Here is a 22795-nt window from a genome sequence, read left to right as displayed (position 1 = left end):
CGCTAGAATTGTGTTCGCACGTCCCTTCCCGTTGTTGCTTCTTGTACTGATTGTGAATGCCCGTCCCTCGCAGGAAAGTATCGGGGACCAGAGGGAAACTTCTCACAGACTTGGGGGGACTCTGGGAAGAATGGCCACATTCTTACCAATCATGGGCTTGTTGGGGGCATCTTCCGGAATGTGTGTCTAAGTATTGGTGGCCCAAGACCTCTCTGTCCCCCAAATGAACCCATGCCCACCCGCTCACAGACTGCGGTATGAAAACGCATCTGAAAAGCATCCATCTGAAAGAGAGGCTTCATAAATGTCAGAGAGGCTCCATAAATGTCGTCTGTTGCCTTTCTCTCTTGACGCCAATCCCTCAGAGGCTACTGCCCTGACCATCGTCCCATGCTTCTTGGGAAAGGGAGACAGCGGAGACACCGAGACACCGGGCACTGTCACGACCAGGCCCCTAGGCATCCCCCACCCTGGCCCCTTCATCCCCAGCTTCCCCGCCCATGCTGGCCTTGCCACCCTGGACTGGGGCACAGAGGCCCCTCCTGGGCCAGGCTCAACCCAAGGCTGCCCTTCCGACTGACACCCTCATCTTGACGCACACGCCCCCTTGCTCCCTCTGAGTGATGAAGTTCAGGTCCCCAGGCGGGAGTCCCCACGTCCTCCGTCCCCACCCATAGTTTGTGAGAAGTGACCCCCGCTCCCCCTCGATGCCTTCCATGTGGGCCGTCCGCACATTTGAACTGATGTCATTGCCCTTGGGACACAGCCTGCCCGGCTTGCTCCTCTCATTAAAGATGCTTGATGTAATCACCCGTTAGTGTCTGGTTATTTCCCCGTAGGCTTGCTTATCCATCGCTACCGGCCTTCTCCTGTTTTTTACGGTCTGCCTGGCTCCCGGCCGGCGCTGTGTTTGCCTTTGAATTACTTTGTTTCGGTGAACTTGCCCTGGTGACGCGTCACTCGCCGGCACTGCCACCCTTGTGAATTTCCTTCATCTCTGCAAACGCTCCATCTGTGCTTTTCCCTAACGACGTTTTATTTTCTCCCCTCTGTAAGCAACGGAGGTAGAAAAATAAATTGTTTACCACGGACATGCTGTGTGCTGCCGTCTCTTAGCCTGACAGGGGTCCTGTTCCCGCTAATAACCAGGCCCTGTGACAGCCAGCTCCCCTCCGGCTGCCACCCGTCGTCCCCAGCCCACCCTGCTCCCCGCCCCCACCCCCCATCCCTGCACTTGCCCCCGGGTGGCCTGTCCTTGAGCAGTGCGGTGGAGCATCTGCACATGGCAGCTGCACAGTGCCGCCCATGCCCCGTGCTCTGCCATCGCGCCTGCCCGCCCGCCCCAGAGTGGAAACGTCACTGGGACCTCTGGAAACGTGCACAGCTGTGCGCCGGGTGTGCAGGCACCCGTGCGCGAGTTTGTGCCCCCGGGTGGCACGTGGCAGTGCAGAGCTGAGCAGGGTGGCTGAGTCACCTGTCTGCCCACCTGTTCGTGAACCTGCAAGACCTTGTTTCCAGGTCCCGCCTGGTGACCTTGAGTGAGTCACCTGCCCCTCTAAGTCTCGGGAGGAGCCATGGTGCCGGACTCGGGGGTCCGTGAAGGGCCCTGGTGGCGTAGGGCTTAAGCACCCAGCAGTTCCAAGCCAGAAAGGCCTGGCGGTCACCGCGATTCCAGTCTGTGAGCCTCTCGGGGGCAGTGCTGCTCTCTTGCCCGGGCTCCCTGTGGGATGGGCACGCTGGCACCGAGCACTGGGCTGCTAGGAGAATTACCGGGGGATGGTGTGCGTTTGTGAATACGTCTTGTAAATGGGCCAGCGCCTTGTAAATGGGCCAGCGCTTTACGATGAGAAGACACAGAGGGGATGGTCTGCCCTTCCCCCCACTCCCAGTGGAGGGACCTGCTGAGCAAGGGGCTGATCGCAGGAAGGAATGAGAGTGGATCCCAGGGGAAGCCAGAGGGCTGCTAGGACTGCGTGCTCATCTCCTCTCCCCACCCACACTCCCTGATCAGCAGACTCTGGGTGGGTTGGGTACCAGATAGCTGGCTGTGAGCAAGACTGGAGATGCTGCCAGAGTCCGACCTGGGGAGGGAGGAGAGACTGCCAGCTTGGGCAGTGACAAAGGCGGGCTGCTTGCCCTACGTAGGAGGGAGTCGGAACGACTTCCTGGAGCAGGCAACACCTGGCCTGGGTCTCAACACATCCGATAGAATTCGCCTCGCCGTGTGAAGGGGAAGAAGACAAATCGTTTCAATTTGGCTGCAAGAAAGCAAAGCCATGTGGGTCTGACAAAATACGCGTTTGCTTTTCTCACGCGTGGAAAACAAGCTGCGGGCGGCGCCGCGTCTCCTGTGAGGGCTCGGTCTGTTCTAGCTTGGTCTACCTTCTCCAGTATGAAACGGCAGCCTCATGGTCCAACAAGGCTGCGTGAGCCCCGCCACCACCTGCTCACCCAGCCGTCGGGGGTGAGGGGTGGACCCTTCTCCCCCGGAGCGCACTTCTCACGAGTCCTGCCTGGCACACTGCGTAGGTGGGTCTCATTTGCCAGAACCTAGTCGAGTGACCAGTTTTAGATACAAGGGAGCCTCAGAAATGTCTTCTTTTTTTTTTATTTTAAGGTAACCTTGTGCCTAGCCAAAAAATGGGGTTCGGCTACTAAGGCACAGATAGTAGGGGGCAGTTAGCTGTCTCCCTGAGCAAGAGGGCACTGTAGATCCCAGAATTCTGAGTCAGGGATGTTTGGAGCGCTCAGGGGAGCCTCTGGCAGGTGGGGCAGGGGTAGGGGGCGTGCAGAATGGGAGACAAGACTGATGAGGGCTGCAGGCTGGGTCACAGTGGCCTTGGGGGTTTCAGTCTGATCCCCAAAGCATGTGACAAGCATGTAGAGGGGATCAGATCGTAGAGGGGAGCAGAGGACCCCTGGGGTCAGAGATCCAAAGCGAATCATAGGGGTTTGGAGAAGTGGGGGAGGGGCGCTAGTAAGGAAGAGGAGTTAGCTTCCTTCTCCCTCCCCTCCACCCCCACTTCCTTTCCTTCTTGCTCTCCCCCGCCACCTCATGCTAGCTGGTAGCTGTCCTCAGGTTTTTCCGCTCTCCATCCTGAGGGCTCTCAAACAACAGTGACCTTGGGGACCTGGGGTGCTTGGGCAGCCAGGAGAGCCAGGCAGGCACAGCCAAGCCCAGTGCTCAGCCCTCCCGGGCCATTGAGTTGAATGTCAACCACAGGTGTGCAGGGGCCCGAGACGGGGGGCGAGACCCTGGCTGGCTCTCAGACTTGGACTGTGGTCCTCGCCCATGATGGAGACTGAGCGTCCTCCCGGGTGCCCGTGGTGACTGATTACCACTGGCTTAAGAATGATGTGGGGGTCCAGTCTTGGCTCAGCAGAGCACGAGGCTGTGAATGATGAGTGATGTCTGCCCAGGGGTTGCATCGGGGGCTCCTGGCTGGGGCCAGTTATTTTCCCTTTGGGCCCCAGTCTGATGATGGTTCTCTGGTACCCAGCCATTCGGAGTTTGGGGGAACATAAGGAGAGGAGGTCTGAGTCAGGGCCACCACTCTGTTGACTTGGGAGGAGAACCCATGCAGCCCGTCACCAGCCGAGAATGCTACAAGGTGAGCCTCGGTGAGGGCAGCTGGTCTTTGTGGATGGGGCTCAGGGGTCATCTCTTCCTGAGGGGTCATCTGACATGCTGAGTGAAGAGAGGCCAGGACGGGTGTCTCAGGAGGTCAAGGGACTGACCTGACCACTCAGAGCACTTGTTGATACTTTGCCAAGCACCCAGAGAAGGCTCCGGACGCTGGGAATGGGGTCCTGCCTTCCGCAAAAACACCAGCCCACCCAAGGGGCGGGGACCCCCCCAGGAGATGAGAGACCTGGTTGTGGCTCTCAGACATCACGCTCTCTCCATCCCGCCCCACCCTGCTTTTTCCAAGATTTCTGAGAGAGGGAGCGCGCCCCGCTCCAGCCTCTGTGGACCCGTTGGGGGGTGGGAACGGGCAGAGGGAGCCCCATGGCTACCACTGTGGAGGGGAGACAGAGGCTTGCACGGCCCCTCATCTCCAGAGAGACTGAGATTCGGACCGCCTTCCTCCTCTTAAGGTGGGGTGCTTGTTATTCCTGCTTTCAGCATTTCTTTTCTTCTTTGTGGGTGCACGCATCAGAACACACATCTCTGCAGTTACCATCGGGGATGTTGCTTGCCTTCTTAGAGGGGGATAAGCATCCTCACCCTCCTTTTCCAAATTCTCCTGCCCCGTAGGTAGCATGCCCTAAGCCTCTTAGCTGATCTTTCAGGTGGTTCTCATCAGTCTGACCCCATGTCCGTCATTCCTCAGAGAAGCACTGCGCTCCAGGCTGGCCTTCGTCCTAGTTAAAGGCCTGCTTTAGTTGTTAAGGGGCTTGTGTCCTCCCTCGACGCCAGCAGTGCCCTCATTGGGCCTCCCGGCCGGTGCTCCTGTTTGGTGTCCCCTGAGACTCAGCCTGCATTCCCCAGGCAACTGCTTCCGGTGGCTTCTAGTTCCAGACGAGAGCCCAGCCAGTAGGTGGTGGCTTACTCCTCATTGGTAGGGACGCTTCCTGCCTCCATCCCATGAGTCAGTTCTGAATCACAGCGACCTGTGGGACCTGAGGGTTTCTGAGATACTTCACAGGCATCTTTCTCCGGAGGGGTAGCTGGTGATTTTGAACTGTTGACTGTGATTTGCACCCCAACAATTCATCTACCCCATCGCAGGGATCCTGGCAGGGAAGCCTCTCCTGAAACACCAAGCTGGCTGGCTTCACAGGTATAACCGGACATCAACTCGGACCCCTGAGCAGCTACTTGAGGCAGTCCTATAAATAGACACAGGCCCTTTTATGGGAAAGGCCCCCGCCCGACTCAGTACTGCCTAGCCTCACCCACCCACAGCTGTTCTCCCGCAGCCCTCTAGCCCACAGTGCCTTCAGCCACCTCTCTGGAGATTAGATGGGATTTTCAATCACAAGCCAGCTCCCCCTGAGGCCGGCCCACTTCCACACCACCTGGCCCGTGTGTACTAGTGGCTTAGGCTCTCATTTGCATCTTAAAGGCAGGCTTAGTCCGGCAAGCAAGCCTGCTGCTTTGAAAAAGATGGAGAGGTAAATTCAGCCATCCATCTCTCACGCGCAGAGAGGCCAGGTGTGTGGACAGCTGATCTGTGGCCAGGCTGGGCCTCTGTATCCCCCAGGTGGGGGCTGACTGTTCCCAGATGAAAGCAGAGTGGGGGGCCTAATAGACACTTAATAGATGTTTGTGGAAATGAGTCAGAGCGATCAGAACTGACGAGAATTGTGGGTTTCACTTTCCACCCGAAGCTGCTCTGTTTGAAGGAAGGGAGACAGGACTCCAGGAGGGCTCTGCTCCTCTGGTCACAACAGGGCACAGAAGTGGCATGAGACGGCACTGGTCTCTAGCTTGCTGGGGAGAAAGGCCACCCCTAGACCTCAGGCTTGCCTTCTATCAAAGGCAGCGATAGAGCCACGCCCTGCCCCACAGCCTCGAAGGTTGCTGAGGGGGTCAGATGAGACCAGGCATGAGGTAAAGAGTTAAGGAGACTCCATAGCATGAGCCAGGGGTTCCGCCAGGGAAGAAGGCCGTGGTGTGGCTTCACACTTCATTCCCAGGGGGGCTGAGAGGCCCAGTGCCGACCAGACCCCACAGCCCCAAGACTGCTGCCTTCCCCCACCCCATACACACAGCTTCCTAGGGACGTAGTACCACCAGGCTCACAAAGGCCCCATTAATTCTGCCAGCAGGAACTTAATCACCCATCTCCAAGCCTTTCAGTTTTAATTTCCATCAGCAAAAGCGAGTGACAAAGGCTGTGGCTTAAAAAAAGAAGAAGAGTCCCCCATAGATTGCTTGTAGAGTGTGAAATCATCTGCAGAGGCAGTGCCAGGCCTGAGCGTGGGGCAGCTCGTCCCACGGAGCAGCTCAGAAGGCAAACCTCTCCAGCCCCCTCTGAAAAGATGAAGCAGAGACATGACCCCAGAGTGCGGCTCAGCTTGGCTGCCTCGGCTCCAAGAGACCCCGACCAGTGGCATCACCCCACCTACTCCCTGTCCCTTCGCTCAGCGCAAGCGGGAGTGTTCTGCGCAGCGTGCTGGAGAGGGCCACTAGGAACTGCCCCGACCAGCTCCTCCCGAGGGACAGAGCCTAGCGGAGAGCATAGCATCTCCCACATCTAGCCAGAGGTGCAGCAGTGTGGTTTGACCGGTGTGATCGTAGCCAATGAGTGAGTGCAGAGGAGAGGGTTACTGATTCTGCCAGGACACCTATCAGAAAGGGGTTACTTCTGAGTGGGGTTTTGAAGCTAGAGTAGAAGTCCACGCCAGGCAGAAGAAGAGGGAAGGGTTTCCCACGTTGAGGGAACAGTACCTGTTCTGGTCTCTGCTGATTCTATTGCCCATATGGGCAGATGCTGTCCCATGACCTAAGCCAGGACAGCTGGGCAACAGTTTGCCACTGGGAAGTCAGATCCACTTCTTCCCAGACTTGGGAATCATGGCAGGGTCTGGGGACCAAGGAAGCTGACCACACCCTCGGTTTAGAAGGCTGTCCCTTGGCATGGGCCTTGGCAGAAACCACTGACTGACCCACTCCTGGAAGGAGGGGTGGGCATGCCCTGCGGCCTCCCTCAGTGCCCAGTCAGAGCCATTGACTGAGCCGAGTCTTGCAGAGGCAGCCTCAGGGATGCCCACTGAGGACCTCCCCAGGCTGTCTATCCATTCTCTAGGACCGACCTTGGCCATGCTGGGCTTCAGGTGAGGCCAGGAGCAGGAAGAGGCATGTTCTCCCTGCCACCTCTGCCTGTCTTTACTCTCTGACACCATCCATCTATCCATCTATCCATCCATCCATCCATCCATCCATCCACCTGCCACCCCATCAGGTCCAACGCCTTATGCTGCAGAGTAAACCTGCACTTTCTAGAGTTTTCACGGCTGTGATCTTTCAGAGCAAGTGGCCAGGCCTTTCTTCCATGCTGCCCCTGAGCAGGTTTGAACTGCCGACTTTTCAGTATGCTGTTGAGCACTTCATCTGTTGTACCACCCCAGCACTCCCCCACAGCGTTGTGCATCGCGTTGTTCTTAAACACCTGCAGGCCATGGGCCCTGCCTTCGGTTGTCAGCCACACGGTGAACAGGGATGCATGCCCCGTCCTTTAGACGGCTCTCTTGGGGGACAGTGGAGTGAGCGGGACTCTCCTCACATGGAAAGTCCCAGAGGGGTCCCATTCCTAGAGCCGGGAGAGGTTGAACAAGCCCAAGAGTGGCCGTCAGCACAGGAGCCTCCCTGGAGACTGTCAGGTGAGGCAGGGAGCATAGCTCACCAGGCCCCCAGGACCTGCATCCGCTCTGTGCTACACCTGCAGGCCCCCTGCTTCCTGTCACCACACAGCCCCATGAAAGTTAGCACTTGCTCTTCAACTAAAACTCCCCCTTACCTCTCACAAGCAAATTATAAATGTTATCTTTGAAAGCCCTTTGGATGTGAAGTGCCATGTAAATTAATAGGGTTTTAGAATAGGAAGGCACCCAGGGGATTTCTCAGCTCCACGACCGTTCCCACATCACCGTGGGCAGTAATAATAAAAATAGAAATAAAAGTTATGACTGCACTCCCGGCACGCTCACTGAATGATGGAGTGCGGAGCTGAGCACCCAGCGCTGCCATCTACTGGAAGCTTCCCAGTCCCTCACACACACCCCTACCACCCCTCCCCCCCAGGAGGCCCCACTGCCTGCTCCCTCAGGGTCACACAGCTAGTACGTGTCGGCAGTGAGATTTGAACCTGGGTTTGTGCCTTCAAACCACTGCCAGTGTACGCCTTGGGCTGCTCCTGGCTAGGGGGATTCCTGCCCAGCCTGAGAGTGGAAGGGGCCCTAGAATTGGTATTTGGGATGGTGCTGCGGGTGGGGTGGGCCTTTGAAAAGGCCGTGAAGAATGAAACTTCGGCGAAGCTGAGTGTGTTCAGAGGTCCAAAGCGAGGGTGGGCTCGGAATGGCTCAGGAAGAGACTCCGTGGAGAGCAGGCAGAATTGTGGACATCTGAAACAGACCTGAACAGTCGGCTACCTGTGGGTGCTGGAAGAACTAGGTCAGACGTGTGGTTTGTCCTGATGCCCGGTGGCAGGGAGGGTTTCTCAAAGGCAGGAACAGCATTTGTTAGGAGTCGGGCTGGGGGCACACGGAAGGAGAAACCCCCAACGCAGCCTGCTGGCGTCTCCTTAGGAACCGTAGTCTGGGCTTCCTTAGCTCTGAAACTCCTTGTCCAGGGGCAAACGTGTGGTCTGTGTGTGACAGATGTCCCCCGTCTGTCTGTCCAGGAATTATAGACCACTGGCAAGGGCCAGTGAGGGCTGGATGCAGAAAGTACGCCAGGGACCCTTGGTGGCCCTGAAGCCTGCTTGAGAGAGTGCCCTCTTTGGTCCAGGCCCCACTGCCAGGGCCCTTGCGATGTGTCACTCATTCCTGATGTGGGTCCCCTGGCCAGCCCAGTCCCCACCACCGGGATGGTCAGGCGTGGAATGAAGGGAACACTGGAACTCTTGGGCAACGATTTGTTGCCTGGCCCCAGCCTGGTGGCTCATCACCCAAAGGGCTTTTAAGAGTCCTGGTTGTCTGTGTCCGGCTCAGTGTGTTAATCCGGGTAGACTAGAGAAACCAATTCGTAGACACGTGTATAAGAAAGAGCTTTATATACAAGAGCAGTTATATATTGAGAAAACATCCCAGCCCAGCCCAGATCAAGTTCCTAAGTCTGATATTAGCCCATATGTCCTTTTCAGACTCAAGAAGCACATGCAATGATGCCAAATGCAGGATCACAGGCCAGTGGGTGCAAAGTCTTGAGGATCCAGTGGCGGTGGAAACATCTCAGTGCCGGTGTGGGTCTCCACATGGCTCTTCCAGCTCAGGGCACTAGCATAGAGCCATGTGTCTTGTCCGAAGGAATGTCTTGCATGGAGTGAGCATGTGTCCCACTTCCAGTGAGCTAGCCATCTCCTTAGCACCTCGAAATCAGGTCATCAACCCATGACCTGATTGACAGGCTAAACTCCACCCCTTCACTTTTAAGTCTCAAATTGACAACAGAGTATATAGCTACCACACTCAGTCTTTTTTTCTTCTTCTTTTTCTTTAACTGATTTGAGTTCAGTTGAATGGTCTCAAAGTGGCCTTTGGGCCAGCCCAGAAGTGGACAAACTTTTGAGCAGGAAGAGCCAATCCTATTCCTGACAACAATTTAAAAGTTATTCTCGAGCCCTAAGTATATCGTTAAAAACAGATGGAACCATCGTTGTCTGAATAATATCCTTTCAAATGTTCCCACTCCACTTCAGGGCCACATGGACGCCCCAAAAGGGCCGCAGACGCTCGAGGGCCCCGGTTTGCCGACCCCTGGGCTAGCTCAAAGTCATGGCCGTGGAAATACCTCCCTGCCTTTGCCTTACCTCCTTGAATTTAAGATGATACCCCTGCCCAGCCTCTGGAATCTTCGAGCTGCTGTCTCCAAGCAGACCCTGACGCTGACACAGCTAACAGTGTCTGGGCCGCTCCCCGCCCACCCCCCGACACCCCCACCCTCATTCCCCGCTACATTCTCCCTGGCAGGGTGAACCATAGCCGCCCATGCACCCAACGTCCAGCTCATCTTGAGCCTCTTTTTCTTGCTTCTGGGCATGGGGTGCCTACAGCCTGACTCCTGGGACCCTGTCCTGCAGATGGGACCTCTCCCATCAGGGACCAGTCCGAGGGAGCAGGGACTGTGTGCTCTGGTCACCACTGTAGTTCCAGCACTTCAAACAGTGCTTGGCGTCAGGGCCACCGAGTCGATGCCGACTCATAGCAACGCTTTAGGACAAGGTAGAACTGCCCTTGTGGGTTTCTGAGACTGTCACTCTTCACAGGAACAGAAAGCCCCGTGTTTCTCCCACGGAGCGGCTGGTGATTTTGAACTGCTGACCTTGCAGTTAGCAGCCCCACGAGTAACCACTGTGTGCTAGGGATCCTTGGCACATAGTGGGTGCTCAGTGAAACTTGGGAGCCCAAGTGCAGATAGCAGTTCAGTTCCAACGTCCTGCTGAGTGGGGGGATGTGGGAAGGGATTGGTAGAAAGGGCACTGGGCCATCGGCCCGAGAGAACTTCTGCTACCTGCCTCCAAGAGAGGCCTCTGCCCAATCAGCAGACCTTCTGAGCTCCGGCTGCACATAGGCGTCTTCCAGGGAGGAACTGCTGCTTTTTTGTGTGTGTCTTTATAAATACTATTTTATTGTGATTTTGGTGAAGGGTTACACAACAGTTCTGTCTCCCATTCAACCTTTTCCTGCACATTCTGTCCCAAGCGGCATTGGCTGCACACTCCACAGGTGGGAACCTCCCCATCATTCGCATTCTGGTGCTTCCCTTCCCTGAATCTAGTTGCCCTGTGCTTTTCTTCCAAGTCGTCCGAAAGGAACATGGTACTTTGGGGAATCTGCATGGTGTTGTGAACCACTCTGACACTCATCTGCAGGGCAGCCCCAGGGCATGTGTCTCAGAGAGCTGTGCTGGGGAGCTTTCAGGGCTGTACCCCAGGACCTGTCTCAGCATCTCTGGGGTCTGGGGGTCTGCCCAAGCTCCCAGGGGTTTTCAACATGTAGCCGAGGACAATACCTAATAGAAGACCAAGGGCAGGAGGCAGGCCTGTGGAGTGCATGCTGTGGGTTTGGCCAGACTGCAGGGGACGGAGAAGGGGCCACTCTTGCAGGGAGTGCCCTCTCTTGTGCCTTCCATGACCCCACAGTCAGAGCTGGGTTGACCCCAACATCCCCTCCCAAGTCAGAGCATCCTTCTTTAAGGGAAGGTTCAGATGGACCCACAGGTCCTTGAGGTGGGGGACAGCCAGGCCCTGCCCCCTCCTGCACCCCAGGGTGCTCCCTGACCACCACTTCCCTTCTCGCACAAACCCTTTGGGCCAAGCAGAGGTTGGCTGGTGACCGCTGGCACCATCCCAGCGTCCCCATCGAAATGTCTGAATGTGTGGCTGCTGCTGGCTTTCCAAATTAAGCTGCACAGCCGTTGATCTGAAATGACCCTGGCAGATTGGGTGCCATGCCTCCGCCGAGCTGATAGCACTCGCAGGCACTTGACCCCACCCCACCCCCCCCTTCGGCATGGAGTAGGACCCAGAGACAAGACTTGGCACCCACCTCCCCTGCTTCTCCCAGGAGGCAGGCAGGCCTGGCCTCTGCGTTCGACCCCTGCCTTCCTCTCGGGAGGGATATTTGCCAGGTTCCAAATGACTGTCATTTTCACTGCAGCCTCCCAGGCCCGGGCTTGCAGCTTGCACTCCCTCCACCCTCCCCTCTCTCAGCACTGCCCCTCCCCTCAGTCCCGGGGGATGGGGCGCTCCGCAGCAAGCCATGTGGGGACCTCAGGCAGTGGCAGGATTGCTGCAGCAAGCCCACAGCTGGGGAGTCCATTCCAGCGCAGGGGAGGAGAGAACAGTTTCTCCGCGGGGCTTCTGAGACTGTACACAACCCACTGCACCACCAGGGCACGCCTGAAACACACCCCACCGCCAGTGAGAACCAGACCAAGCCCACTGCTGCTGAGTTGAGCCTGGCTCACAGCCCCACCCCCATAGGGTGGGAGCCTGGACACCTTTCCAGGAGCAGCCTCATCGACCCCTGTGGAGTGGCTGGTGGGTTAGAACCGCCCACCTTGCAGTTAGCAGTGCAGCGCTTCCCTGCCCGACGGTGCAGCAGATCAGGTTGCCCCTGACCACGGGTGTGGACACGTGATGCAGTGTTGAGTGCCAGGGCGTGTGGTCGCATGTGCTTTTGCTATCAATGTCTCTCCCTCATATTAGGCCCCTGGTGGCACAGTGGTTAAGTGCCCGCCTGCTGACCAGAAGGTCAGCTGGTCAAGGCCGCCAGCCGCTCCTTAGTGGTCTGCGTCTGTAAAGGTTTACAGCCCCAGAAACCCGATGGGGCAGCTCTCCTGCCCTCCTCCCACGGCCGCTGAGTCAGAAAGACACTGGACATTTTCTGATCCCCCAAAGGTGCCCTCCAGCTCTCCCCGCACAGCAGCATCTGCCTCTGCTCTCTGCTTCCGGGAGCCCCCTTCAGAGAGCCTCCCTCGCCCACCAGGCAGCCCTGCCCAGGAGGTGGGAGAACCCTGGGCCAGCCAGGATGGCAGATGGCAGCGTTTCCAAACTCTTAGGACGTGTTTCCTACATTCTGGGTGACAATTTCTTCTCTTGGCGGTCTCTCTGGTCGTGTTTGGATTCTGTAAGGCAAAACTGGGCTTCGCTGAGCGTGTTTAACCACCTATTGAAGTTGCTAGAGGGGGCGGCCTCCCAGCAGGCAGGATGTGTGGGCAGTTGTCTTCCTAATGGGCTCTGCGGGGGCCTGGAATGCTCACTGAGATTCCCCCCACCGAATCACAACCTGGGGGAGTGGTAGGAACTCCAGAGTTCTCTCGTCCCCTTTCTGAGAGGCACAGAGGGGCCTCCAAGGTGATGGAATAGGAAGTAGCTGAGCCCCCGTGTCCACTTCTGGCCAACATCTGCTGACCAGGCGGGCGGGCAGGGTGAGGGTAGAAGATTCATGTGCCGGTTCTTCACAGCAGGTGGGACGGGGCAGTGCTTGTCACAGGAAGGGACCCCTTGACCACACTGTCCTTCAGGATCCCTGGGTGGCACCAACCGGAGAGCAGGCGACGATTAAAACCCAAAGTTTGGCGGCTCAAATCCACTCAGAGGCACCTCCCAAGAGAGGCCTCCTGGAAGCCCACAGCCATTGGAAACCCCGTGGGGTCGCCACCAATCAGGCACCTGTAGGGCAGCTGACTGGCGGGTTGTGCGAAGCAGCAGAGACCTGGCCTCCAGGTGGACTTGGAGGCCGCCCTTGCCCTCTTGCAGCTGCGCAGTGGCTGTGAGAGCCGTGCGCTGCGGCTCGAGTTCATTAAAGTAGCAGACAAAAGAAAGGGACGTGGGGGGCCCTCCAGCCTGGCTGCATACCAGGATCACTTGAAGAGCAGGCTGCACCCCGAATGACCGGAGGTGGGACCCAGACCTGAGTGGTGATCCCAACATGTGTCAACTCCAGAGCAGGGCGCCTACCTGCCACACTCCGGCACAGCCCACTGGGTGGTTTCTGTGCCTGGCCCAGCTCCTGGGCGCGTCTGGTTTGCATTCCCTAGGCTGGAGGATTTGGGGACTGGAGGGGCCGCCAGGCCTGTGGGCACATTTCTGTTCCAGTTCACGTGGAGCAAGGCTTCCTGCCCTGGCTCTGCTGCTGCAGCAGGGGCACCTGAGTCCCTTAGCGGGTGCGCCTTACGAGTCCCCTGTGTGGCTGGGTCCTAAAGGGCACACGTGACTCGGTGCCTGCCTCAGCAGAGGTTATTACCCGGCAAGAGAAATAGGATGTGTTCATGCAAATGACTTTGGGGCCTCCGTAAGCTACCAAAGCTACCAACACTAGGCGTAGGAGCATCCACATCTCCAACAAAAAGAACCCCAACACCGCTGACTCCTAGCCAGCCCAGGATGGCACAGCTCCAGAAAGTCCCCAAGGCAGGCTGCCTATTCTTCTGGAATGGGATGGGGGCACGGTGACAGTTTTCCCTGTGCATGCCGACCCCGGAAGCTGGGACTTTTTGGTAATGGGAGAACTTGGGCTTCTTACTCTCAGGAACAGAGGCCAATGGACTTGGGCAACTGACCTAATCTTGCAGTTGAGAGGAATTGCTTGTGGCTCAGAGAAGTGACGTGGCCATGCCCGATGCTGAGGTGGTGAGCTTCTAGGGCCAGGCCGCGCGACCGCCGCCATCAGAGCAGGATAGGTGTGTGTCCTGACTCTGAGCCATTTGTATCAGCTTAGCAGACACCCCAAACTGGACAGTATGGCGCTGGATGTTCTGAGGGATAGCGGATCACTCTTGTCAAGGATTCAGTTGTCACAGCTATCTGACCATGTGGCCCATCATGGAGAAAGCAGGCCACCCATCCACGGGAGAGCCCTGTCCTGAAGGCCAGAGGCTGGAGGCCCATGGACCTGCGCTAAAGGACAGCTAGCAGGCCTTTAAGCGTGCGCTCCCCCTGAGCATTCGTCTGAACACTTTGTATACGTTCAGCCAGCATGTGCACGCCGCTCCTTTGCAGATGTGGACACCGAGGCACAGAGAGGGCAGGCAGTTTTCTCAGAGCCACACAGCCGGTAGGTAAGTGACCGAGGCAGGACTCGAACCCAGACTAGCTCCAGCGTCTTATGTTTTGGGCTATTGAGTCTGGTGGCTCCCCTCACCCACATCCCCATGAGCAGATGATCATCTCCCACTCCAGGCAGTGGGTGTCAAAGTCGCTGCAGGTGCTCATGGACGTGGGCCTTAGGGCCTTAGTCCCAGCGAGAACTCTGTCCTCAGACCTCCAGGCAGGCAGGCACCTTCTCGCCTTGACCACCCAGGTCCCCTCTCCCAGGTCCCCAGGGGTGTCTCCATAGGGATCCCCAGCCTCCTCCAGATCTGGGGTAAATGCTCACACAACACTGGAAGGCTTCTCCTCCTTACCTGGCCCAGCCCTGAGAGGAGTGGTTTCTACCAGGGTTCAAGTGGCAGCCTGCTAACCTCAGGGTCTTCTGGCCCCTGCCAACCTCCAGTTTGGGCAGCCCCACCTGCACCCCATTATACCACTGCACTCCTTGCCTGGGTCTGTGCCTGCCCCTCTCATAAGCCAGCTGCGGACCACAAGGAGAGCACACTTGGGGTAGCCAGGGGGCAGGCAGCCAGGAGGCCGGGGCAGGAATCTCTGGGTCAGGAGTCAGGGTGGGCAGTACTGTCCCCTTCCCTCTGATTGGACAAGGACTCAAGGAGGAAGCTGGCGGGGGTGGCAGGGGGATTGGGGCTATGGTCCAGGTATCTCGGGCAGAGCCCCGATGCAGTATGGGGGTGGCCCCTGGTGCCTAGATCTGTTGTCAGGGGCAGTTGGGTGGCTCGCGGCCCGCTGGCCCCCGCTGCTTATACCCATCCTTCTGGCTCACCCTCCCCTGTGATGGTCCAGATGAAATCACAGCCCTGGGCAGCATCTCCAGCAGAAGCCTTGGTCTGAGATTAAGGAGAGTGGATTTCTTTTCCGGGAAAAGTTTTGTTGTTACTGTTGTTCCCTTTCTCTGAGATTCTCTTCTCAAACAGCGCTCCACTCCAGGAAAATGGATCTTTGGTTAAGGAGCCATTTTATTGCCTCAAGTCCCCTCCCCGGTTCCGTCACCTCCTCCCCCATTGCCACCACCTTTCCATGCTTCCAAGTAAAGTGTGATTTAAACACCTGGTACGAGAATAAGACGAGCTTGCGTCCTCCACCTGCCTTGCGCCCCTCCCTCCTCCCTCGCATCGCTGCTAGCTTTGCACCCGGCGGGGGGGAGACCGGGCGTGCCCAGGCAGTGAGCAATAACGAGGCTCCTTCCTTATTTCCTCAGCCGTTTCCTCCAGCACCCCAGCTCCAGGGCCCAGGACCTGCCTGGAAGACGTGGGCCAGGACTTGGTGTTGGGCCCCTCCCTTTGATCTCCCTCAGGACCCGCGGCTGCCCCCTGGGGAAAGGGAGTGGCTACCTGGGCTCGGGGGAGATAAGGTCCCATGGTCAGGGACAAGCTGGACATTGATTTCACCTGGATCTTTTTTTCCCCTCCTCTTCAACAGCCCTATTGCCATATTTAAATGCAAGTATGTCTCTTTTCATTGGCATTTTTAAGTAGCTTAGCCTGACCTTTTTAGAGTAGCATGTCCCCTTTGAAATCCTTTCCCCCAGTAGTCGGAGTAGCTAGGGCATTAGTGGTCTTAGAGTCCAGTGGGGCTTCTAGTCTGCTCTGTTTGGGGCTCGGGAATCTCTCGCTCTGTCTCCCACTGCTCTTGCCCTTCCTGCCTCCTGTCTTCCCCGTCTTGTCCTGTAGAAGTTCCTCTTCTGAAAGGCTTCGTGGCTCAAGGTAGGCAGCTGTCGGGGGCTGTTTCTTGTGTTGGCAGCTGGCCCTGGCACAGCAGTCACTGGAAACAGGTCTTGAGGTCAGGCCTCTGAAAATCTACCTGGAGAGCTGGGGTGGGGGGTGGGGGGGTGTCTGTGAGCCCTCCTAGTCTCCCTGACTGAGTCCCCATCGCCAGGACAGCAAGCAGCCCCGCTGCCTGTGCTGCCTGCCTGAGACAGCACGCCTTTGAACAGGGACCCCACGGTCTTCTTCCAGAAGTCTGGTGCTGGCCCCGGCTAGGGTGCTCACACTGCCACAGGCTCAAACCTACATCCTCACTGCTGTTTCTCCGGAGAGCAAACAGCGTCCCAGGGCTGCACATAATGAGCCAGCTCTGTGTGGTGTTGAGCCGGCCCCCACAGCACGGCCCTGGTAGCGCAGGCTTGGGGCCTTGACTTGGAGTTTTCAGAGCCTGGAGGCTGGGTGGCCAGGAGCAGACTTCCAGGGCCTCGGAGAGCTGTCTCATGACCAGTGCCACCAGCCCTTGTCACAAAGCCATCTCAGCGGCTTTCTTCTCTGCCTGGGGTTCAGGCCTGAGCACTAGTGCCCAGCCGGGACCCCTTCAGCAGGCAGGCCCAGCCATGCTGGCTTTTCTGTGGGCAGTCCCTGGGGGATCCTCTTCTGGGAGCGCAGGGTCAGCAGGGCCTGGGACGCTCACGCCTCTCGTGCAGTCTTGCACTGTTCCCTCTGCAGAGCCTCCCAGACCCTGCCTGCTTCCAGGGCTTGTGACCAGGGCGCTAGAGTCTAGCACACTTCAGCATGTGCCGTGCCTTCTAGAAGCCTGAAAGCCACTGATGTGTGTCCCTCCTCTAAGCTGACTTACAACCCACCCCCTGCGCCCACCTTCCCGCTTTTGTCTTGAGTCTGGGGGTGGGGGTGGCTGGGAGGCAGTCCTGGCAGGGCCCTGGGAGGACAGCTCCTGACCCACCTCTCTCTCTCCCGTAAGGTTTCCCAGCGGCGGCGGCTTATGGACCTGTAGCAGCAGCGGCTGTGGCAGCGGCGAGAGGATCAGGTAGGAAGGTGTGAGGCCCAGGCGGCTCGCAGGCATGCCCCAGGTGCAGGGGAAGGTAAAGGCCCTGTGGGGTCTGTGTGGCTGCATCTGCCCAGCACTCCTCTCACCACGGCCCCGGCATCCAGGGCAGCTCCCGGCAGGCTCTGTCACGGGCTGCAAACCCAAGGCAGATGACCGTCATTTCAGTTTAAAGAGAAAACGGAACTTCTTTTTGACTCGGGGGCCCCCGGCTTGGGGGATCCCTGGGCCCTTGCTCTCCTGGCTTCTCCTGGCTCATAAAGCTCCCTTCCTTGGGCCTCTGGCCAGCCAGGTTGGCTCGAGGCTGTGAGAGGGAAGCCCAGAGACCACCCCACGGCCTCCTCGGGGCCTCTCTTGCCCCAGGCAGGGGGTGAGTGGATCTGGGTAAGCTGGGCCTCAGTGAGTGGGCTGCTTCACCCCCACCCCCACCCCCGGGAACATATGGTGCCCCAGGACCCTTAGCAGAGACTAGGCAGTGCCTAGGAACTGAAGGTTTTTTTCCTCCCAGACTGTCTAGTCTCCACATCTCAAGGGGGACGGGGGCCTACAGCCCATCTCGGGCCCTGCGGGGTCTGGCTGAGCTACCACCTGTTGATCCCAAGTGCCCCCTGCCTTGGTGGGTAAGCAGGGCTCCCACCGTGGCCCGGCTCCCTCCCACAGCCTGTCCTCTGTGCCTGCTGAAGCCAGCCGAGTGGTGATGGTTTGCAGCTCTCCGCACCCGTGGGCAGGACACCGGAGTGCCCCGAGAAAGCTAGTGTCCTGAGCTGGGGGCAGGAGTTGCTGGTGCAGGTACCAGAGGACAACTGCCAAACACCCATGCCCAGGGTGATGAGAAGCTGGCACCGTGTGAGGCCCATTAGAAAATAGCAGTCAAATCCGTTCCATGCAAACTGGCACTGCTTCGGAGCTACAAAGGACCCCACCCCCAGAATCTGAGAAGGTTTTATTAGGACCGGGTCAGGGCATTCCCAGGGGGCTGCTGAGGGCCAGTTGGCCAGAGGGCTGTGTGGGCAGCCTGGCAGGAGGGCTCAGTCAGCCCCATGGGCACCCTTTTCCTCCTCCTCCCAAGGCCCTGCCCGTCCTCTGGCCAGTGGCCCTGGGGACCCGCAGGCCCTTGGGGCGGGGGTATAGCTGCCCCACTGCCTTGAGCTCCCCAGTTCCGTTCAGTTTAACCCAACGCTTCTGTCCCCGTGAGCCTGGCCCTGTGCCTGGTGGGGTGGGGGGTGGGGGGAGAAACCGAACCGTCTTGAGACTTGTCGAGTGTGTTGGGTGGTGGCTCCCTCGTGCAGTGCCATTCTCTGTATGACTTGGATTATAAAACTAAGCTTTAACCCGAAAACTAACCCTGCCTCTCTCCCCACCCCCGGGGCCTCCCTGACTCCATGGCAAGTTTAAAGGACAGCATAGGGTTCTTTCCGAGTCTGAGAGCAGTGCCCCCACCCCACCCGCCTCTGCCCTCTCCCACCACCGCCACCCACGCCCTGGGACCCCAGAGGCACACGGGAGACCCCGCCCCATTCTAACTCCTAACCGCCAAGGTCAGACCCATCTCCAGCCACACATCTTTGTGTTCCCGCGCTGCGGGTTGCTCTGCCACCATCTCCATCTGGGCGAAGCCTCCCTTGGGCCATTGTAGGGCGCCATGTTCATCGCTCGCTGCACTGTTAGTGAATCATATTCAGGAGTGTCCCAGACCCCGGAGTCGTCCTCTCTGAGGGGCCCACACCCCTCCCCCCAGCGCCCGAGGGTCAGGGGTGCAGGATAACACCCCCCCCCCAGTGCACCCGAGGGTCAGGGGTCCAGTTTTACCCCCCAAAAGAGCTTCCTGAGGGTCAGGATGCAGGCTAACCCACACACACACACCTGCCTCCCCAGACACACCCGCCTCCCCAGGCTGCCTGAGGGTCAGGGGCTCAGGTGGGTCTCTGATGATGACGTAACTGTACCACCCCGGTTGGGACACGGCCCATGTACGCGCCAGCCCTACGCAGGGCTCCCACCTGTGGGTTTTGGCAGGGTGACCTCTGCCTTTCTTTAGCCCGTTTTGTCCTGAAGGGTCTATCCTGTCCTCTCCCTCTAGAAAAGGGTGTGGACTCTGAGCCTGGCAGCCCAGCTGCCCTGGCAGTCCATGACCAGCTCGGGCCACCCCGCCCAACCCACCCCACGTCCCCTCAGGGCAGCTGGAGGCCTGTCAGCTCAGTTGTAGCCCGAGCTGGAAGGCCCGTGAGTCAAGGAGACTTTCCTGGGCATCGCCCTTGGACTTGGGGCATGAGAAACCCAGTCAGTAGGTGGGTCCAGCTAGTAAGATACAGGGTGGCCTCTGACCCCGGGGCTCGCAGGCTGGGTGCAGGTCTGGCAATCTGTGGAAGTCCCTTTGTCACCTTTCATTGTTGTCTGGCTCCAGCAGCTCCAGTCTCCTCCTCTGATGCCTGATGAGGGGGGTTGGAGGGCAGTCTGGGCTTGGCTCATGTTGGCAACATGTTTACGGCAGGGGTGTGGTGTGGGGACAGGGGGGCCCGAGGGCCCTTGAGCTCTGCCACCACCTTGCCCTAGTCCATCCTGGACCTGAGGTGAGCAGGACTCAGGTGACTCCCCGCCCCAGGGGTGCGGGGAGGCCCCGGCCGCCTCCTCGATCATTTCACTCTCAGGGGTCACTTTTCGTTCACCGTCACCCGGTAGCTGAGATGCCATCTTTTCTTGTGCTCAGTCTAGAAGTTTGTTTATTTTGATCGCGCTCATCCGCTCCAGTACCCCATCACGTCTCACACCCCAACTCCCGCCCGCCTTCCCCCACCCCCACGGGAGGGCAGCCGTGTGCGCTCGAAGGCGCTTTGAATCCTCGGGGGACCTCCCAGGTGGGGGTCGGTGTAGCAAGCTTAGCGCTCTGGGGCCCCCTGCCGCCCCAGCCCCCCCAGCCCCCCGCCCCAGCTAGGACCCCTTACTGTACTTTATACTTGCCAGCGTTACCCTGCGGCTCCCTGATGGTGCGGTGAGAGTGAGCAGTTATGTTTCTGTTGTCTTTTCTCTTGCTTGGTTGGGGCTGCGGTGAGAGTGTCTCTGAGGCACACTTCCCTGCCTCTCTTACACTAGGATCTGCACACCTCCTCTCAAACACTCTACTGAGCACGCTCAGCGGGAAGGTTTGTCCACCCCTCTTAACCCTCTCTCAGTGTCCAGCTTCCTGTTGGTACCAGCTAGTTTGCATGTTTTTGCTTGTTCAGATGAAACACTTCAAGAAACAAACTCATACCCAACTCTCGAGAAATGTCTTTTTTCTTTTTTTGTACACTTTCGTTTTCGATTATTTGTTTTTATTACTCCTCTTATTAGTTACAACTCCAAAACACCTGTTGTCCAGTAAAACATTTCACACCTCCCTGCCTGTTCTTAGATTGTATGTCTCTGTGGGACTGACCAAATGCATGCACTGTAGTCGATGTTCCGGTAGCTGTAGCTGTAGTTGTAGAACATGCATTGTTGAGTTGATATTACAGGGGCTCCACGGCTCGGCAGGGCTGTCTGGAGGAGAGCATGGAGGGGGACAGGGGACAGGAAGTGGAGGGACTCCATGGTTCAGTGTTGCCAAGGGGCTTGGATCCATGTTCTCCTCATCCGCCACCACCACCTCCCCTCACACTCCCTGTTCCTCCAGCCCAGACCGGGTCACCTCCCTCAGCTCCAGCCTCCTGAACAGAGATCTCTGTGGCCCAACATGAAAGAGCAAAACAACAGGGTTAGAAGGAGCCTTAGCGTTCTTCCTTGTTCTTGGCGCCCTCGTATTGTTCATGGACCGAGCGGATCTTTCCTTACTTCGTAAGGCCCGGCAGCATGGCCCCTCCAAGACCCTCTCCTTGAGTCCCCAGTGAGTCCGTGTGGCAGCTCTGTCTCCAGTCTACAAGATCCACTCCATGGGGTCAGATGGGTGTGAGAGGCGTGATGGGGAAGGGGGTGAGACCTCAGTGCTTGGGCCGCAGACAGGGGTGCGTTTGGTCCTGGTGAGTGCGGGTGCGTGTCCCTGCGGCTGGGAGGAAGAGCAGCAGCTTCTAGACGGGCTCTCCAGGGTGTGGGGTGAGCAGGCCGAGCACGACGACCGTGCTAGGCTGTAGATCATTGGCACTGCTTTCTGAGGCTGGGGGGATACACATGGGGCGGGAGGGGCACTAGGGTGTTCTTCCATCCCCCCGGCAAGGAAGGAAGGGTCCTGCAGCTTCTGTCCTCCGCTCTGAGGCACAGCCACTCCCTTCACACACTGCTTCCCGTCATCCATGACGATACATACGCTGGGAGGGAGTGCCGGAGCCCGTTTGCAGCGTCTGGATCTTTAAGCGTTGTCAGGTGTTCCTTCACCTGGTTGTAGGTAATCGGGGGGGTGGTGGCTCTGACCCCTGCCTGCATGCATGAGCCACTGGAGGACATGGGCAGCCTTCAGCCGTGGGGGGGTAGTCCATCTGTTACTGGAGATGCAGCCCGGGAAGAGGTCCAGAATCCGTAAAGGCCTCAGGGAGCAGATAGTGCGCCCGGTGCTTTGGAAGACACACAGCACGGCGGAGACATCCAGCCGGCCTGATAGGAGGTGGTCACTCGGGCCCTGGCAGAGAGACTGGGAGATGCCTGGGACACCAGGCTGCTGGGTCTGCACCTTGACCCTGGGTGGGGTCGGTGAGGAAGGCAGGCAGAGAGCTCAGGAAAGCCCCTCCCACTGGCCTACATACTGGCTCTCGCTCTGCTCAGAGAACGAATTCCTAAGAGGGCCTGTTCCCATAGGCGCAATGAGCAAAAATAAAATTCAGGGCAGTGATCCAGAAGAGACCTCGGGCAGCGCCACGCCCTGCCCATGCGGGCTTCAAGGACGCTGCCACGTCAGGGCTGTGCTGTGCTGGGGTAGCAGGTCGTGTCCTGCGGCTGACTGGCTGACTTCGCACGAGGCACCGAGGCGCCGGAGGGCAGACCACCATTCTCCCCTTCAGTGACCTGGGAACCAAGTCTTCACTTCTGATCACCCCTGTTACCCACAGTGCATTGCTCTCTGGCCCGGAAATGACCACTGGTCGGCTTCATTGAAAAAAGAAGATGGCTCACTGTGTGCCCTTTGTTTCTGAAGGTGGCTTTGGTGGGGGGGGGGGGGAGCAACCAGGGGGATCCATAGTCCAGAGAAATCGGCAGGGGGGTGCTGGAGCAAAGCCGTCTCCCCCTCCTTCAGCCTCCTGGGGGCCAGCAGCCTCAGACTGCTATCCCAGAGCCTGGGCCCCCTGTGAGCAGAGTGATAGGCATACCTGTCCGTTGGAATGAAGGCACACATGTAGCCCTGCAGCTAGGAAAGCGCAGGAGCCCAGGGGCCAGCCAGTGTGTAGCCCGTGAGCATCAGCCATGGCAGCCAGCCAGCTTTCCTGGAAGGACCTTCGTGAGCCCGCACCTCCAAGCTCAGCCTTGGGTTGCAGACGCAAACATCCTGTTTTCCAGTTTGTCATTACCTGTTTCATTTCAGGGCGTAGGTTCCCAAATGTATTTGACCTACCACCTTCTTTTCAGGAAAAAAAAAAAAGAGACTAGGTGTCCACCCTGGCCATGGAAAACGTTCGTACTGTAGTCCCTGTGCCAGGATAAAAGTGCAGCTCACTGCTTGGGCAGCCCCTCCATCATTCCAGCACCCACAGGGGTGGCATGGCCCCTCTGAGAAACTGGGAGAGCCAGGACTTGGACCACAGAGAGCAGGCTGGGTGCAGGTCTGGCAATCTGTGGAAGTC

The 22795-nt window shown here is 58.2% G+C and overlaps 1 protein-coding gene across 4 annotated transcripts in view; it reads left to right on the top strand.

The window, feature by feature from the left end:
- Nucleotides 1-22795, top strand: part of MSI2 (musashi RNA binding protein 2) — a 424197-nt gene that overhangs the window by 382306 nt on the left and 19096 nt on the right. For 2 of the 4 annotated variants that reach the window (XM_045299347.1, XM_045299349.1), the window contains exons 9-10: nt 15702-15725; nt 16968-17033. In XM_045299347.1, coding sequence (XP_045155282.1) covers nt 15702-15725; nt 16968-17033 — 90 coding nt within the window. The remainder of the gene's footprint in view (nt 1-15701; nt 15726-16967; nt 17034-22795) is intronic. The other 2 variants (XM_004707028.3, XM_045299348.1) reach the window with 1 other exon arrangement.

This window comes from Echinops telfairi, unplaced genomic scaffold, assembly GCF_000313985.2.
Source record: "Echinops telfairi isolate 266 unplaced genomic scaffold, ASM31398v2 ScPeMD7_7458;HRSCAF=8496, whole genome shotgun sequence".
Classification (NCBI taxonomy): Eukaryota; Metazoa; Chordata; class Mammalia; order Afrosoricida; family Tenrecidae; genus Echinops; species Echinops telfairi.
Note: the sequence above shows the minus strand (reverse complement) of the source record. Positions and strands in the feature narration are given on the sequence as shown.